Source organism: Loxodonta africana, chromosome 3 (genome assembly GCF_030014295.1).
Source record: "Loxodonta africana isolate mLoxAfr1 chromosome 3, mLoxAfr1.hap2, whole genome shotgun sequence".
In the NCBI taxonomy this organism is placed as follows: domain Eukaryota; kingdom Metazoa; phylum Chordata; class Mammalia; order Proboscidea; family Elephantidae; genus Loxodonta; species Loxodonta africana.
The window spans coordinates 45,453,960-45,472,598 of record NC_087344.1 but is presented as its reverse complement, the minus strand read 5'-3'; the positions used below and the strand labels follow the sequence as shown (position 1 = coordinate 45,472,598).

Sequence of the window (18,639 nt, the reverse complement as noted above, 5' to 3'; positions counted from 1 at the left end):
TGCCTTGGTCCCACGGGTGATTTGAGGGAAGAGAACTACATCCCCCGGCATGCCGCAGGGGTGGGGGGACCGCAGCACCGAGCTTCCCTGACTTCTCCCAGTCCTTCAGGTCCCACCTTGAAAAGGATGGAGGTGACTGAGGGTACCGGGGCTCCTGAACCCGGCGAGATCCGGGCACTGAAGCCATGTCTGCTGCGCCGCAATCACAGCCTCGAACTGCATGGCGTGGCGGTCTCCTTCCTCGAGGAGCTGAGAAGCAAGGGTTAGTACTGCACTGGGGCAGGGGCTGGGGGGGGACCGGGCGGGAGAGGAAGTCGGGCGGGGACCGGTCGGGGTTCGAGGGGCGACCTGGGGAGACTTGAAGGGCCGGTGGAGCCTTGGGAAACGGCACCGAAATAACTCGGCGTGGGTATAGCGCTTTACAGGTTTCGAAACGTTTCATAGTTGTTTACAAGGCGCTGAAACTTTATCTCAGGTGAGACTCTTAAATGTGGAAAAAAGTAGACGGGAAGAAATATGCAAATTTAAGAGGCTCGACTTAGCTGTCTTGCCTAGAATTATACTGATTTCTGACCATATCTAGCCCAGTGTATTTCTGTCACTCTGGATCGTTAAAATGGTACTGGGGGCCTCCAGCTGAGCCACCGGGGGGCGGATTTTCACCGTCAGCTCCGGCAGGTACCTGTACCGGAAAGAGGGAGCGGCTTCTGACTGTCCTAGAAGTCCAGACAGAGGAACGGTGTTGAGTGTTGTGTGTGACTGAGATGACAGAAGTTCTGAGCCCTAGCCCCATGTTGTTACTAGCTGCTTGACCTTGCACTAGCATCTCTCGACCCTCAGTTTTCTCATTGGAAAATGGGGTGTAATAGTTCCGGTGCTGCTTGCCAGGACTGGTAGGACTCTCAACAAGAGCTGATATATTGAGATGATATATTCAAATGACTTCCAAATGTTATAAGCCATATATGGTTAAACGAGTGAGCTATCCCCAGGCATATAGTCACAGTGTGTGTCAGTACACTGCTTCCTCTTTAGAGACACTTAAGTTCCAACCATTTATCATACAGAAGTCTTTCAAAGACTTAGGAGCAGCCAAAGCATTGCACATGTTCTGCTGATATGGCTTTTGCTGTGTATTTATTTTCTGGCATTAGGTTACTTAAGTCTGTGAGGGTTTCTTTTTTTTTTTTTTTTGTCACTGAAAAATGCATCGGTCTGGATGTACTTGGTACAGAAGCTTGTGTAAATGCTTGTGTTCAGTGGAGCTCGGCCTATGCAAGGCTTGCTTGCTTTTCTACTGCTATTTGGGTGGTAGACAACATTCCCTAAAGATATTTATAGTCTTTGCTACTTCTGCCTACTTTTGTCTCATCACCATCACTAAAGTGGATGGGACAGAGCTGCCCTGGGGAAAGCCTCTTGTGTAGTGATAATAAAGATGAAAAGAAACTGATACAAACTTGTTTCTCTTATGCTTTCCTATAGATTAGAAAAGCTGCAAAGAAAGATGCTACAAAGATCAAAAAGTTTGTTTGTTTTTTTTTTTGACATTCACCACACCAGAGAATTTAAGATGGCTACTGAATAAATGAAAAAAAGATTACTCATTTACAAGGAGCCAAACCAGACTTTGGTATAGTTTGCTGTATACCGAAAGACTTGAGTGCCTCTTGTGTGTAGTGTAGAATACCTGTAGGAAACACATTTCCAAGAGCAAGACTGGATTTAAATCCTGATTCTCTCACTTAACTAGCTTGGGCAAGTTACTTAACCTCTCCGAGCCTTGGTTTTTTCTCATCAGTAAAATGGGAATAATAATAGCACCTACCCTCTAGAATTGTTATAAGGATTAAATATTGTAGATGAAAAGCACTTAGAACAGTACCAGGCATGTGTTAAGTGCTATTTCTATGTCAGTATCAGTAGTTGTGGTTGCCAGTAGTTGAGGTTATAATTTCCTTACGGATGTGAATTTGCTCTTTGGATCTTGAGTTCTCTGAAGAGCAGAATTTTTTAGTTGCCAAATATTTTATCTCTCTCAGCTTGTGACATTCTGGCCATTGATAAGTCCTTGGCACCAGTCACCCTGGTCCTGGCAGAGGATGGCACCATAGTAGATGATGACGATTACTTCCTGTGTCTGCCTTCCAACACTAAGTTTGTGGCATTGGCCAGTAATGAGAAGTGGACATACAACAATTCAGGTAAGAAACACTAGCCATATCTAAAATGACCTGTGTGACACAACATCCATCACCATTAACTTCATTGCACAGCCAGCTGGTTGCTGTTTGTCGGGCTGTTTAAGCATGTATGCAGCAAACATTTTCTGAACTCCTTCTGTGTGCCACACATGGTGTTAAGTCCTAGAGGTAAAAGTGAGTGAGATGGAGGCCCCATTCTCGACTAATTCACAGACCAGTTAAAATGCAGCGTGGCAGAGAGATCAGTACTGCAAGCCGAAGTCAGGCTGCCTGGGTCTGAATCCTGGCTCTGCTGTTTATTAGCCATGTGACTGTGGGCAAATTACATAGCCTTTCAGTGCCTAACTGAGATAATAATTATAGTACCTATTTCCTCAGATTGTTGTAAGGATAATATAACATAATATGTATTAACCAGGGTTCCTCAACCTTAATCCTGTTAACAGTTTTGACCGGATAATTCTTTGTTGTGGAGAGCTATCCTGTACACTATAGGATGTTAAGCAGCATCCCTGGCCTCTACCTATTAGATGCCAGCAGCATCCTTGTCTTAGTCTTCTAGTGCTGCTACAACAGAAATACCAGAAGTGGACGGCTTTAACAAAGAGAAATTTATTTCCTCACAGTCTAGGAGGTTACAAGTCCAAATTCAGGGTGTTGGCTCCAGGGGAAGGCTTTCTGTCTCTATTGGCTCTGGACAAAGGTCCTTGTCCTCAATCTTCCCCTGGTCAAGGAGATTCTCAGGTGCAGAGGCCCCATGTCCAAAGGACGCACTCTGCTCCTGGTGCTGCTTTCTTGGTATATGAGGTCCCCAACTCTCTGCTAGCTTCCCTTTTATCTCTTGAGAGAAAAAAGGTGGTACAGGCCATACCCCAGGGAAACGCCCTTTACACTGGATCAGGGATGTGACCTGGTTAAGGGTGGTTTTACAATCCCACCCTAATCCTTTTTAACTTAAAATAACAATCACAAAATGGAGGACAACCACACAATGCTGGAAATCATGGCCCAGCCAAATTGATGTACACATTTTTGGGGGACGTAATTCAATCCATGACATTCCACCCTTTGGTCCCCCAAAAATCAATCCTTGCAACATGCAGAATATATTCATTCTATCATATCATACCAAAAGTCTTAACTCCAAGTCCAAAATCCAAAAATTCCTCCTCTTCTGTGAAATCTAGAATACGAGTTACCTGCTTCCAAAGGTACAATGGCAGAACAGGAACAAGCTAGACATTTCCATTACAAATGGGAGAAATTGGAGGGAAAGAAGGCATAAGAAGCACCAAGCAAGTCAGTAGAAAACATTGCATTAGTCCTCAAGACTTTGGAAATAACCCTCTGTTCTCTGAGACTATTCACACAATAGCTCTGCCCTCCAGACTCTAGGTATTGGCCATACTCTTTAGATTCTGAGTGGAAGCCCCTCGGCCCTGGGCTTCAGCTCCACCTTCCAGGCCCACTGGGACAGCAACTCTGCTCCCTTGGCTTTAGGTGCACAATTCTCCTAGTCCATCTGAGTGGCAACTCCACCCTTAGAAACACCAGAGGCCATGGCTCCACCCTTTGAAACCCCAGAGGTCAAGGCCATACCTCTTGAAACTGAGGCAGCTCAGCTTCCTGTGTTTCTTGTCTCTTCAGCTTCCGAGTCCTGGTTTCTTGCCTCTTGGCCCTCTGGCCTCATGCCCACATCTGGCCTGCTGGGACAAGTGTTTGAAAGCTCTGTAGCTCCACCAGTAAGTGCCTGGAGGCACCACACTCCACCAGGAAGCCTCCTGTGCACAGGCACTCAGCTGTTTTGCCCCGTGGGTCAGCTCCAGCACTGTCTGGCCCTGGTCTCCCGGTTCTGCTCTTCGCTGATTCTCTGCCGCTGCGGTTTCTCTGCTGCTGCTGGCCCTCTGTTGCTGCTGCTCCTGTATCTATTCACAGTTTCAAAACCGCTTCCATGTTATAGCAGCACCTTACTCTCTTGGTACCAAATTCTGTCCTAGTCATCAGTGCTGCTATAACAGAAATAACACAAGTGGATGGCTTTAACAAAGAGAAATTTATTTTCTCACAGTCTAGTAGGTTACAAATCCGAATTCAGGGTGTTGGCTCCAGGGGAAAGCTTTCTGTCTCTATCAGCTCTGGAGGGAGATCCTTGTTCTCAATCTTCCCCTGGTCGAGGAGCTTCTCAGACTCAGGGACCCCAGGTCCAAAGGATGCGCTCCACTCCTGGTGCTGCTTTCTTGATGGCATGAGGTCCTCAACTCTGCTTGCTTCCCTTTCCTTTTATCTCTTGAGAGATAAAAGGTGGTACAGGCCACACCCCAGGGAAACTCCCTTTACCTTGGATCAGGGATGTGACCTGCTAAGGGTGTTACAATCCCACTCTAATCCTCTTTGACATAAAATTACAATCACAAAGTGGAGGACAACTACATAATCCTGGGAATCATGGCCTAACCAAGTCGATATATACATTTTTGGGGCAACATAATTCAGTCCATGAAAACCCTCTTCCCTAGTTGTGACAACCAAGTGTATCCAGACTTTGCCAAGTGTCCCCTGGGGGGCAGAATGGCTTCTAGTTGAGAACCATATATAAACTGATATAAACCATTTACATGTTACCTGGCACATAGTAAGGAATAAATGTTATATCATCACCATCACTATATCTATCAAACTGAAGGATGAAAGGCTAGAGAAGTATCCTGAGGGAAATGCCTCTACCACTAAATTGAGGAAATTGCCCTTTAGCAGTGGCCCTACCAGCCACCTTTGTACTTGAACCCTAGGGACAGCAAACAATGGGTGCAGCTCCCCCAGTTACGGATAGGATCAATCCCCAAGCACAGAAGAAGCACTGGTGAGAATGAATACTTTTGTAGACAAAAATGGTAACACCTAGACACACAAAACTAACTAAAAGGGAAATGTGGGATCCTGGGTATGCAGGACTGTACTTTGGGTTTAATGGCTTCTTCCCACAGGAGAACGCAGGGTGGTTTCACATGGAACTAAATAGAAGATGGAAGAAGAGGGAAAATTAAGGTTCTAGACAGGGATTGGCTTTCCTAGGAATCTTTGAGAAAAAGTATTTCTTCCACCACTGAAATCACTCTACGTGGCCAAGCAGGGGGATGGGCAGACATCCTGAAGATGCTCTGTGTGTCTGTTGGGGGCAGCAGTGAAAGTGGTACTTCTGGGTACTATGACTGTGACTGGTGTTTTCTCCCATTTATCAGACGGAGGCACAGCTTGGATTTCCCAAGAGTCCTTTGATGTAGATGAAACAGACAGCGGGGTAGGATTGAAGTGGAAGAATGTGGCCAGGCAGCTCAAAGAAGATCTTTCTAGCATCATCCTCCTGTCAGAGGAGGACCTCCAGGTAAGCCACCCTTTCTAGCATCATCCTCCTGTCAGAGGAGGACCTCCAGGTAAGCTACCTCTTCCAGCTACAGCAGCACTCATCCGCCTCTGCAGTGCCAGCACCTTCTTAGCGTCCACGCATCTGGCCACGGTAATTTCATTTCTCCTGTTTGTTTTTTTTTTAATTTTTATTGTACGTTAAGTGAAAGTTTACAAATCAAGTCAGTCTCTCATACAAAAATTTACATACACCTTGCTAAGAAAATACACTCCTAATTGCACTCCCCCTAATGAGACAGCATACTCCTTCCCTCCACTGTCTCTTTTCTTGTCCATTCAGCCAGCTTCTGACCCGCTTTGCCCTGTCATCTCCCCTCCAGACAGGAGCTGCCCACATAGTCTCATGTGTCTGCTTGACCCAAGAAGCTCACTCCTCACTAGTATCATTTTCTATCCCATTGTCCAGTCCAATCCCTGTCTGAAGAGTTGGCTTTGGGAATGGTTCCTGTCTTGGGGACCATGACCTCTGGGGTCCTTCTAGTCTCAGTCAGACCATTAAGTCTGGCCTTTTTACGAGAATTTGAGGTCTGCATCCCACTGCTCTCCAGCTCCCTTAGGGGTTCTCTGTTGTGTTCATTTCCCTTAATTCTTAATTGTTGTATAATTCTCAAATCACAGTTAAGAGTCTTCCTTTTATAGTTCTTGCTTTCACGTAGAGTAGTAATTTTTTTAACCCTCACCCTGTGTCAGAATCATGTTTTTAAAAATACTGATGACTAGCCTTAATCAGGTGAACTCTGGGGGCTGAGAGTGTACTGTTTAGGGATATGGAGTGGGCTGCAGAGTTGGAGTAGCTGGGTTCAGATCTCAGCTCCATCCATATGACTTTGAGCCAGTAACCTAACTTCTCTGCTTGCATTTCCTCTTCTGTAAAAAATTGGGGTATTAATTCAGAAAATATGCATTGAGCCCCTGCCCTGAGCCTGGCATGGTTCTGTGCTTTGGGGTTACGGTGGCGAACAAGCCACACAAGGGAACTTGCTCTAACAGAACTCGTGTTCTGATGGGAGGCTAACAACAAGCAAGCAAGCGTTTCAGACAGGGAGGTGTGCAGAGAGCAACGAGGGGGCTGCTGTAGATTGGGAGATCAAGGAAGGCCTCTAAGAGGGCGGGATTATTTTTTTAATTTATAGATTTCTTTTAATAGACTTTTTTTTAGAGCAGGTGTAGGTTTACAGAAAAATCGTGCAGAGTTCCCGTATATGCCCTATGCCCCTCCACACGGTTCTCCTGTTATTAACATCTTACATTCCTGTGGTCCATTTGTTACAGCTGAACCAATCTTGTTACATGATTATTAACTAAAGATCACAGTTCATATTACAGTTCAATTTGTGTCGTATAGTCCTATGGGTTTTGACAAATGCATAACATCATATGTCCACCATCAGAGTATCATACAAAATAGTTTTAGTATTTATTTTTTTAATTAAAAACCCACAGTTAATTGGGGAAAAGATAGTCTTTTTAACAAATGGTGCTGGCATAACTGGATATCCATTTGCAAAAAAATGAAACCAGGACCCATACCTCACACCATGCACAAAAACTAACTCCAAGTGGATCAAAGACCTAAACATAAAGACTAAAACGATAAAGATCATGGAAGAAAAAATAGGGACAACGTTAGGAGCCCTAATACAAGGCATAAACAGAATACAAAACATTACCAAAAATGACGAAGAGAAACCCGATAACTGGGAACTCCTAAAAATCAAACACCTATGCTCATCTAAAGACTTCACCAAAAGAGTAGAAAGACCACCTACAGACTGAGAAAGAATTTTCAGCTATGACATCTCCGACCAGCGCCTGATCTCTAAAATCTATATGATTCTGTCAAAACTCAACCACAAAAAGACGAACAACCCAATCAAGAAGTGGGCAAAGGATATGAACACGCACTTCACTAAAGAAGATATTCAGGCAGCTAACAGATACATGAGAAAATGCTCTCGATCATTAGCCATTAGAGAAATGAAAATTAAAACTACAATGAGATTCTATCTCACTCCAACAAGGCTGGCATTAATCCAAAAAACACAAAATAATAAATGTGGGAGAGATTGGGGAGAGATTGGAACTCTTATACACTGCTGGTGGAAATGTAAAATGGTACAACCACTTTGGAAATCTATCTGGCATTATCTTAAACAGTTATAAATAGAACTACCATACAACCCAGAAATCCCATTCCTCAGAATATACCCTAGAGAAATAAGAGCCTTCACACAAACAGATATATGCACACCCATGTTTATTGCAGCTCTGTTTACAGTAGCAAAAAGCTGGAAGCAACCAAGGTGTCCATCAGCGGATGAATGGTTAAATAAATTGTGATATATTCACACAATGGAATACTACGCTTCGATAAAGAACAGTGACGAATCTGTGAAACATTTCATAACATGGAGGAACCTGGAAAGCATTATGCTGAGCGAAATTAGTCAGAGGCAAGAGGACAAATATTGTATAAGACCACTATTATAAGATCTTGAGAAATAGTATAAACTGAGAAGAACACATACTTTTGTGGTTACGAGGAGGGGCGGGAGGGAGGGTGGGAGAGGGTTTTTTACTGATTAGTTAGTAGATAAGAACTACTTTAGGTGAAGGGAAGGACAATACTCAATACATGGAAGGTCAGCTCAACTGGACTGGGCCAAAAGCAAAGAAGTTTCCGGGATAAACTGAATGCTTCAAAGGTCAGCGGAGCAAGGGTAGGAGTTTGGGGACCATGGTTTAAGGGGACTTCTAAGTCAATTGGCAAAATAATTCTATTATGAAAACATTCTGCATCCCACTTTGAAATGTGGTGTCTGGGGTCTTAAATGCTAACAAGCGGCCATCTAAGATGCATCAATTGGTCTCAACCCACCTGGATCAAAGGAGAATGAAGAACAACATCACATGATAACTATGAGCCCAAGAGACAGAAAGGGCCATAGGAACCAGAGACTTACATCATCCTGAGACCAGAAGAACTAGTTGGTGCCCAGCCACAACCAATGACTGCCCTGACAGGGAGCACAACAGAGAACCCCTGAGGGAGCAGGAGATCAGTGGTATGCAGACCCCAAATTCTCACAAAAAGACCATACTTAATGGTCTGACTGAGACTAGAGGAATCCTGGCAGTCATGGTCCCCAAACCTTCTGTTGGCCCAGGACAGGAACCATTCCAGAAGACAACTCATCAGACATGGAAGGGACTGGACAGTGGGTAGGAGAGAGATGCTGATGAAGAGTGAGCTACTTGGATTGGGTGGACACTTGAGACTGTGTTGGCATCTCCTGTCTGGAGGGGGGATGGGAGGGTAGAGAGGGTTGGAAGCTGGCAAAATTATCACGAAAGGAGAGACTGGAAGGGCTGACTCATTAGGGGGAGAGCAAGTGGGAGTACGGAGTAAGGTGTATATAAACTTATATGTGACAGTCTGACTTGATTTGTAAACGTTCAGTTGAAGCGCAATAAAAGTTAATAAAAAAAAAACTTATATGTGACAGACTGACTTGATTTGTAAACGTTCACTTGAAGCTCAATAAAAATTAAAAAAAAAAAAAAGAAAGACCAGATTTGCTGGCCTGACAGAGACTGGAGGAACCCCGAGGGTATGGCTCCCAGACACCATTTCGCTCAGTAATGAGGTCACTCCTGAGGTTTACCCTTCAGCCAAAGATTGAACAGTCCCGTCGAACAAAACAAGACTAAAGGGGTGCACCAGCCCTGGGGCAGGGACTGGAAAATAGGTGGGAATAAGACAGCTGGTAATAGGGAACCAAGGGTTGAGAAGGGAGAGTGTTGACATATCATGGGGTTGTTAACCAGTGTCATACAATAATGTGTGTACTGTTTGATGAGAAACTAGTTTGTTCTGTAAACCTTCATCTAATGTTCAATTAAAAAAAAAAAGATCTGACACAAAACCATAAAATAAAGCAAATGACAAAATGCAAAAAAAAAAAAAAAAAACCATTGTCATCCAGTCAATTCCAACTCATAGTGACCCTATTGGACAGAGTAGAACTGTCCCATGAGGTTTCCAAGAAGCAGCTGATGGATTCAAACTGCCAAACTTTCGGTTAGCAGCCAAACACTTAACTACTGTGCCACCAGGGATGCCTTTATGTGGTTCAAAATCCAAGAGGTGCAAAAGGAGATATAAGTAGCCAAGAAGTGGAAACCACCCAAGTATTCATTATTTGATGAATAGATGAATAAAATTGGGGTATCCATACAACGGAATGTTATGCAGCCGTAAAAAGAAATAAACCACTAATTAATATATGCTACAACGTGAATGAACCTTGAAAACATTATGCTATGTGAAAGAAGCCAGTCACAGAAGGCCATACATTGTATAATTACACTTATGTGAAGTGTCTAGAATAGGTAAATCCATTGAGACAGAAGGTAGGTTAGTGTTTGCGAGGGGTTGGGGGAGGGGAGAATGGGGGAGTAACCGCTTAATGGGTCCAGGGTCTCCTTTTGGGGTGAGGAAAATGTTTTGGAACTAGACAGAGGTGACAGTTACACAATGTTGTGAGTTTAGAACCATGCTCAACAGCTTCAGCAGTTTGATCTTTCTCTTCTAAAGACTATTTTTAATCTAATTACTGTATATGCAAAAACATTGAGCCTTTTTAAAAATTATTATCCTAGCAGATTTAGGATGTTAACAAGTCAGCTCTCCCGCACTTCACAGACCAAACATGTTATTTAGAAACTGGATGTATGGAATAGAACCTCAAATTCCTTAAAAAAAAAACCAGACTTACTAGACTGGTTGAGACTCGAGGACTTCCCAAGACTGTTGCCCCGAGATACTCTTTAAACTTTGATAACGGATTGACTCACACAACAAAGAATACCACTGAGTACTTTGCTCCTTTAAAAAATCTATGAGACCAAACGGCCAATAATTACTTTAAAAGAAAGATGAGAATATAAGCAGGCAGGGAAACTAATGGAAACCGAACAACCAGAACAGAAATAATGACAATGTTCGTGCATTGTAAAGAAATGTAACCAGTGTCACTGAACAGTTTGTGTAGAAATTGTCGAATGGGAACCTAAACTGCTGTTTAAAACCTTCACCGAAACACAATATTATTTTTTAAAAACTAGGTATAAGTTACAGTTTAGAGCTTTAGGGTTTGATTTTTCTATATGATCATGTACAATAAAAAATGTTTAAGGTTAAAATTGTTAAAGGAACTTTTGCTTAAAACAACCTTGTATTGATACATTGTATCATATAGCTTCTCCATTCTATCCTACAGAATTGAATTTCTTGATATCATAGTTTTGTTTTTTTTTAATGGGACACTAAGGTGTTGTTTTACTAATTTTTTCACGAGAAAACATACATGCCTCTCTGCTGACTCTCAGTCAGTCATATCAGGTAGCTTTGGGAAATAGATGAAATGAGCCTCTGAGATTGATGTATTTGAGAGATACAGTGCCATGCTCAGGATGTACTTTTAGATTTCTTAGAGTCCCTGTCTCTTTATTAGGTGCTCATCGATGTCCCATGTTCAGACCTGGCTCAGGAACTCGGCCAAAGCTGTGCTGCAGTCCAGGGGCTCCAGAACACCCTCCAGCAGGTGCTTGACCAGAGAGAGGAAGCCCGCCAATCCAAGCAACTCCTGGAGCTTTATATACGGGCTTTGGAGAAGGAGGGCAGCATCTTGTCAAAGCAGGAAGGTAGGACTCTTTCGTTGGGGGTGTTACAGTGAGAGCCAAGTACTTATAGAGCATTTCCTGGAAAAAGAACAAAATTTGATAATGCAGTCAAACACTCTGAAGCCCCAGCTGCCAGGATCTTGACATGTTTATCCCTTGCCTGACGTTACTCTGGGTGGTTCTTTGTGTAGCTGACTAATTACACAGTGTGCTGATCTCGATCTCATGCTTGCTTTGTAGAGTCCAAAACTGGGTTTGTTGAAGAGGTGGATGCAGTCGACATGGGTACAAGCAGAGAGACGTTCTCTGGAGTTACACTCACAAGCCAGGTCCTTACCGTGCTGAAGGAGAAGCCTGCTCCAGAACTGAGCTTATCCAGTCAGGATTTGGAGGTGGGCGAGAACCAGGGACCCTGAGCTGCAGGAATGTCTTGCTGTAGAGGTGGAGTATTACAGTGCAGAGGCTGGTAGGGGATTGTTTTTTCACCTCTGCAGATCCTGAATCTTAGCTGCCAATTCACCTATTGTATGTCATAGCATTTATAGACATCTCATTTAACCTAATTCCAAATAGCTATTTAAAATACGCACTTCCTCAGCTCATCTAGCATTATCCTCTGGTCCAGGGTCAGTAGTGGAGTGACTGAACCTGACAAGGAGGCGTAGCTGGACTCAGGCTTCTGAGATGGCTTCCAGTTCTGTCAGTGGTTGAAGAAGATACATAGTAAATCCTGAGGCACATAAGGAAACACCCTTTGAGGGGGTCACCTTGTGCTGGCTGAGACAGGGGAACTAGAAACTTGATGAAGGGAAGCTATCAGGATGGGTGTTACCGTATTTCTTATTGTTCATCCTCTTCCCTGTCTGTCGCCACATACCTTCCTGTTAAAAAGGAAGGAAACTGATTTGAACTTGGCTAAATTTCCTGTAGGTGGGTGACTTTAGAGTTGCTCCAAGTAGTTTTTTTTCTGGAGACCCTTTCCTATTGTATGGTAAGAAAAGGCGTGTGACAATTTAATATGAAACAAACCCGGTGATGGCATTTCAGCATAAAGACATAGCATAAATCGGTGTTGCCAAATGCTCCTCTCCTAAGGAAAGGCAGTAAAGCAGCACACAGGGTAGCAGAAGGAGTGGTTATCAATGATTCCTGTTCTTGCTGCAGTTGGTTACCAAGGAAGACCCCAAAGCATTGGCTGTTGCTTTGAACTGGGACAAAAAGAGAACTGAAACTGTTCAACAAGCCTGTGAGCAGGAGCTCAGCCTGCGTCTACAGCAGATACAGAGTTTGCGGTCTCTCAGGAGCGTATCAGCAAGGAAGACTTCACGGCCTGGACAGCTGCAGAGTCCGAAACGAGCTAAGCAAGACCCCACCTAGCTACAGCTACAAGGAAACTCTGTGGCCTGGTTTTTGTTATCAGTAAATACCTTTAGCCAGATTCATTGACACCTACAGACTACTCCATACCCTGCCTTAGCGCATGTTCTGGAACAGGCTGGAAGGCTGGCTTTATAGCCCTCCAGAAAAGCCTTTACACATCTCAACATATGCCCTTCCACCTATTTTGAATGATACACCATAGCTGCAATAGCCATATCCCATTTCCTCTGATTACATGTTCTTATGCTCCATGTTTAAAAGTCACTGAAGGACAGTAAAAAGGAATTGTCATATTTTGGATTCATTGTCCTTGTTCTGAAGCCCTGATGGTGCAGTGGTTAAGAGTTATGGCTGCTGACCAAAAGGTCAGTGTTCGAATCTACCAACCACTCCTTGGAAACCCTGTGGGGCAGTTCTACTCTGTCCTGTAGGGTCGCTATGAGTCGAAATCGACTCAGCAGCAACAGGTTTGGGGGTTTTTTGGTCTTTGTTCTAAAGGAGTACCTGGGTGGCACAAATGGTTATCATGCTTAGCTGTTAACCAAAAGGCTGGAGGCTTGAGTCTCCCAGAGGCACCTTGGAAGAAAGGCCTGGCAATCTACTTCTGAAAAATCAGCCATTGAAACTCCTGTGGCTCACACTACTCTGGCACAAATGGGGTTGCCATGAATCGGAATGCACTGGACAGCAGTTGGTTATTAGTTGTACTTTTAAAGACAGAGGTTGTCCTTGTTCTAAAGATAGAACTGCAAAATTATAAACAAATAATGGTTTATAGAGAAGGTGATAGAATAGAGTGTTGATTATGGCTGAAAACTTGTTTCCCAAGTTAATGAATATTTTCGTTTGTTTAAAGGCATATATTAAGTTTGCAGACCATAGGGACATACAGATAGTGTAATTCACCATTTCTAATATCTAACTCAGTATTGTGAAATTAGATCTGTTACCACTGTGAAACTCTTTTCAGTATTCTAATATGTTTTATCAGCGGGGGGTATAAAGGTCATTAAATTCCATTTCCAAGTGATATGGCTCCAGTCTCTCCGGGTGGAATATACCTCCTAGTTCTGTACAAACTTGTTTTTTGGGTTTTGCAATCCATGGTACAATCCCCTTGCAGGGAAAAGATGGTTTATTTGTCATTGACTTCTTTTAAGCAGGCTTAGAGAAAAATAGAATTTTTCTATTTTTAAGAAATATGTAGCCGGATAGAGATATATAGCTGGTTATTAAGTAAAGAAATAAAACAGTTTAAGTCCTAGGGTCAAGTGAGAGAGTTGGTTAAGAAACAAACAGAACAAAAAGGACTGTTTGCTTCTCTGTGATCTTAAAAAACGAGGGCTGAGATCTGTTTGGCATCCCTACTAATGCCTTACACCATTGGTTCTTACCCTATTAGCCCTCACATTTCCTATTTTAGTAGCATATTTTGTAATTCCTTAATTATCCTAAAATGAAAGCCATAGTTGATAACCTACTATCTTAGTCATCTAGTGCTGCTATTACAGAAATACTACAAGTAGATGGCTTTAACAAAGAGAAATTTATTCTCTCACAGTCTAGTAGGCTAGAAGCCCAAATTCAGGGCGTCAGCTCCAGGAGAAGGCTTTCTCTGTAGGCTCTGGAGGAAGGTCCTTGTTATCAATCTTCCCCTGGACTAGGAGCTTCTCTGCACAGGAACCCTGGGTCCAAAGAACATGCTCTGATATGAGGTCCCCTCCTCTCTGCTCACTTCCCTTTCCTTTTATCTCTTGTAAGATAAAAGGTGGTGCAGGCCACACCCCAGGGAAACTCCCTTTACGTTGGATCAGGGATGTGACCTTAGTAAGGGTGTTATAATCTCACCCTAATCCTCTTTAACATAAAATTGTAATCACAAACTGGAGGACAACCACACAATACTGAGAATCATGGCCTAACCAAGTTGACACATATTTTGGGGGGCACAATTCAATCCATGACAACAACCTACATATATACTTTCAAAAGCACCGATGTAAGACCCAAGATGTAGTAGTACAAAAGAAGCAAAGGAAGATAATATCTAATAAAATGACACGGATCTCAGTATGTCACTGTCTGAGCATGACTATACCAGAAGGCACAATGAAGCTGTCAGGTGCTTGTTGGAAATCATGAATTTGACAGGTGCATACTAGCATAGGTGTATAGTGATTGCCAACTCAAATACCACAAGCAGTACTGCCCTTGGTAATAGGATTTTCTAAAATGGCAAAATTCTGGATAAAGAATAACATACCTCCCTTCATTTACAAGGTAGCTGCATTCCTAGAAAATCCAGGGTATGTGGAAACTGCAAAAAGTACGAACAAACACATGAAAAGATGCTTGAAGCCATTAGTCATTAGAGAAATGCAAATCAAAACCACAATGAGATACCATTTCACCTCCACTAAGATGGCTGTGAGCAAAAAAATGGGAAACAACAGGTGTTGGTAAGGACATGGAGAAATTGGAACCCTCATCCACTACTGGTGGGATTGTAAATGATACAGCCACTGTGGAAAACAGTTTGAGGGATTCTCAAGTTAAACATAGAATTACCATATAATCCAGCAATTCCACTCCTAGGTATATACCCAAAATAATTTAAAGTGGGAATGTAAACAGATGCTCGTACACCAATGTTCATTGTGGCATTATTCACAACAGCCAAAAGGTAGAAACAGCCTAAATGCCCATCAGCAGATGAATGGATAAATAAAAAGTGGTGTATCCATTCAGTAAAGTTTGACAACCATAGAGAGAAATGAAGTCCTAATATATACTACAACATGGATGAACCTTGAAAACATGCTGAAATAAGTCAGTCACAAAAGGACAAATAGTATATGATCCTGCTTATATGAAATATCTAGGTTAGGCAAATGTATATAGAGTATACATTAGTGGTTACCAGGGGCGGGAGGGTGGAGACACTGAGTTCCTGTTGAGGGTGATGGAAAAATTTGAAAACCAATAGTTTGTTGTACAACAATAGATGGTTGTACAACATGATGAATGTAATTAATGTCATTGAACTGTACATGTAGAAAATGTTGAAATGGCAGATGTTTTATCTATATAAATATATATACATATCTAATATATAAATATGTATATACACTGTAAAATCTACATGCTACTGCAAAAACTCAACTACAGAAAGACAACTCAAAAAAAATGGGCTAAGGACATGAACAGGTACTTCACTAAAGACATTCAGGTAGCTAACAGATACGTGAGGAAATGCTCACGATCATTAGCCATTAGAGAAATGTAAATTAAAACTACAATGAGATTCCATCTCCAACAAGGCTGGCATTAATCCAAAAAACACAAAACAATAAATGTTGGAGAGGTCGTGGAGAGACTGGAACATTTATACACTGCTGGTGGGAATGTAAAGTGGTATAACCACTTTGGAAATCGATTTGGCACTTGCCTAAAAAGCTAGAAATAGAACGACCATATGATCCAGCAACCCCACTCCTTGGAATATATCCTAGAGAAATAAGAGCCTTTACACAAACAGATATATGCACACCCATGTTCATTGCAGTGCTGCTTAAAATAGCAAAAAGATGGAAGCAACCAAGTTGCCCATCAACAGAAGAATGGATAAATAAATCATGGTATATTCATACAATGGAATACTACACATTGGTAAAGAACAACGATGAATCCGTGGAACATTTCATAACATGGAGGAATCTGGAAGGTATTATGCTGAATGAAGTTAGTCACAAAATATTGTATGAGACGACAATTATAAGAACTGGAGAAATAGTTTAGAGAAGAAAATATTTGATGGTTACGAGAGTGGGGAGGGTTAGGGGTATTCACTAATTAGTAGACAAGAACTATTTTAGTGAAGGGTAAGACAACACACAATACAGGAGAGGTCAGGAAACTGGACTAAACCAAAAGCAAAGAAGTTCCCTGAATAAACTGAGTGCTTCGGAGGCCAGCATAGCAGGGACGGCGGCTTGGGGACCATGGTTTCAGGGAACTTCTAGGTCAATTGGCATAATAAAATCTATTAAAACATTCTACATCCCACTTTGGAGAGTGGCATCTGGGTCTTAACGCTAGCAAGCAGCCTTCTGAGATGCATCAATTGGTCTCAATCCACCTGGAGCAAAGGAGAATGAAGAACACCAAAGATATCAGGTAATTATGAGCCCAAGAGACAGAAAGGGCCACATAACCGGAGACTACATTAGCCTGAGACCAGAACTAGGTGGTGCCCGGCTACAACCAATGACTGCCCTGACAGGGAACAACACAGAGGACCCCCGAGGGAGCAGGACAGCAGTGGGATTCAGATCTCAAATTCTCATAAAAAGACCAGACTTAATGGTCTGACTGAGACTAGAAGGACCCCAGAGGTCATGGTCCCCAGACGTTTTGTTAGCCCAAGACAGGAACCATTTCCAAAGCCAACTCTTCAGACAGGGATTGGACTGGACTATGGGATAGAAAATGATACTGGTGAGGAGTGAGCTTCTTGGATCAAGTAGACACATGAAACTATGTGGGCAGCTCCTGTCTGGATGGGAGATGAGAAGGCAGAGGGGGTCAGAAGCTGGCCAAATGGACACAAAAATAGAGGGTGGAAAGGAGTGTACTGTCTCATTAGGAGGAGAGCACCTAGGAGTATATAGCAAGGTATACTAAATTTTTGTATGAAAGACTGACTTGATTGTAAACTTTCACCTAAAGCACAATAAAAATTTAAAAATATATATAAATATATATGTATAACACACATATATATGTATATATATTTACCACAATAAAAAAAAAAAACCTGCAAAAAATATTTTGTTTATATATAAAATTAGGTTTCAGGCTAAAATAATTTTGAACATCTACATGAATGGCCAGCATGACACTCAAAAGTCACATAGATTTGGGACAATTCTTCGTTATGAGATTCTGTCCCATGCATTCCAAGAAAACAATGGTCCCGACCCCACCTACTCAACACTAGTAGACCCTCCAGTTTTTGAGACAACTAAAAGCATTCCCACACATTTTCAAAATTCCTCGCCGAGGGTTATTACAGCAGTTTGCAGGCTATACTACACTTGTCACATTGGAGCCTCACAAAACACTGAGCGAGGCAAGGCAGGGCTTGTGAGCTCTCGTTCGAGCCAATGAGGAGAGCTGGACTCAGCGAGGTTCAGTGACTTGCCTCATGTCACAGGTCTATTTAGAAGATCCAAAGTCAGGTCTTTGGCTTCTAATTCCAGTGCTCTTTACTGCTCCGTATTTTCTTTTAGTTCCACACACCACCCATTCTGTTCTACATCCAGATTACTGTTTTTTTTTTGTTGTGTGTGTGTTTTTAAGTGACATGTTTAATTGGATGATTTCCATAAGCTATATACACGACGTATCTAACCTTCGCAATTCAGTGACATTCAAAACATTAAGTCACAGTTCTGTGGGAACGGAAGGCGCACTGATGGCTGTACCTTCTAATCCTGGTTGCTCTTGGGGCAGGGGGTGGGGCCAGATTTTGTTTTGTTTTTTAACCGAGCCCCTCATTTCAATGTACAAAAGAATTAACTCTGATATTAAATTGTATTGAAACAAAATGGACTAAAAAGCAAATACTACTGTATGTTGGGGTGGGAGTGGGAGGAAAAAATGAGGCCAAAGCAGGAGAGGAGGCAGTGGGCGGAAGGGGAGTTCTGTGGCTGTGACCCCAGGTAGTCACTCACAGTGGTCCCTTTTTACTTTTGGTGGTATCAGGAAGGTCCAGTTTTTCCTTCTCTTTCTTCCCTTGTGTCTGCTTAGAAATTTCACCAGCTATCCACACAACCATCTCAACTTTCCTCAAAGTTTTTCTGCCACTCCCTTTCTCATTTGGCTTTTTCTCGAGCTTCAATATAATAAGTTGGAGTCTACTCCAACTGGAAGAGAGCTAATATAC

General features: G+C 42.5%; 1 protein-coding gene across 2 annotated transcripts; it reads left to right on the top strand.

Annotated features, from left to right (window-relative positions):
- On the top strand, positions 1-13,722 carry DFFA (DNA fragmentation factor subunit alpha). 2 transcript variants are annotated; one of them, XM_064281267.1, is made up of 6 exons: positions 24-262; positions 2,043-2,204; positions 5,444-5,586; positions 11,144-11,333; positions 11,553-11,704; positions 12,477-13,722. In XM_064281267.1, the coding sequence occupies exons 1-6, from the start codon at positions 127-129 to the stop codon at positions 12,687-12,689; spliced, it is 996 nt and encodes a 331-aa protein (XP_064137337.1). In that variant the 5' UTR covers positions 24-126; the 3' UTR covers positions 12,690-13,722. The 2 variants fall into 2 exon arrangements, with proteins under 2 accessions (XP_064137336.1, XP_064137337.1); XM_064281266.1 differs by lacking the exon at positions 2,043-2,204 and having other exon boundaries at positions 1-262.
- The last annotated feature ends 4,917 nt before the right edge of the window (positions 13,723-18,639 follow it).

Excerpts from the sequence above, each read along its gene's own strand:
- DFFA (XM_064281267.1), top strand. The coding sequence starts at position 127 with ATGGAGGTGACTGAGGGTACCGGGGCTCCTGAACCCGGCGAGATCCGG. Across the intron at positions 2,205-5,443 it reads GTGGACATACAACAATTCAG|ACGGAGGCACAGCTTGGATT; the intron begins GTAAGAAACACT and ends CCCATTTATCAG. Across the intron at positions 11,705-12,476 it reads TATCCAGTCAGGATTTGGAG|TTGGTTACCAAGGAAGACCC; the intron begins GTGGGCGAGAAC and ends TTCTTGCTGCAG.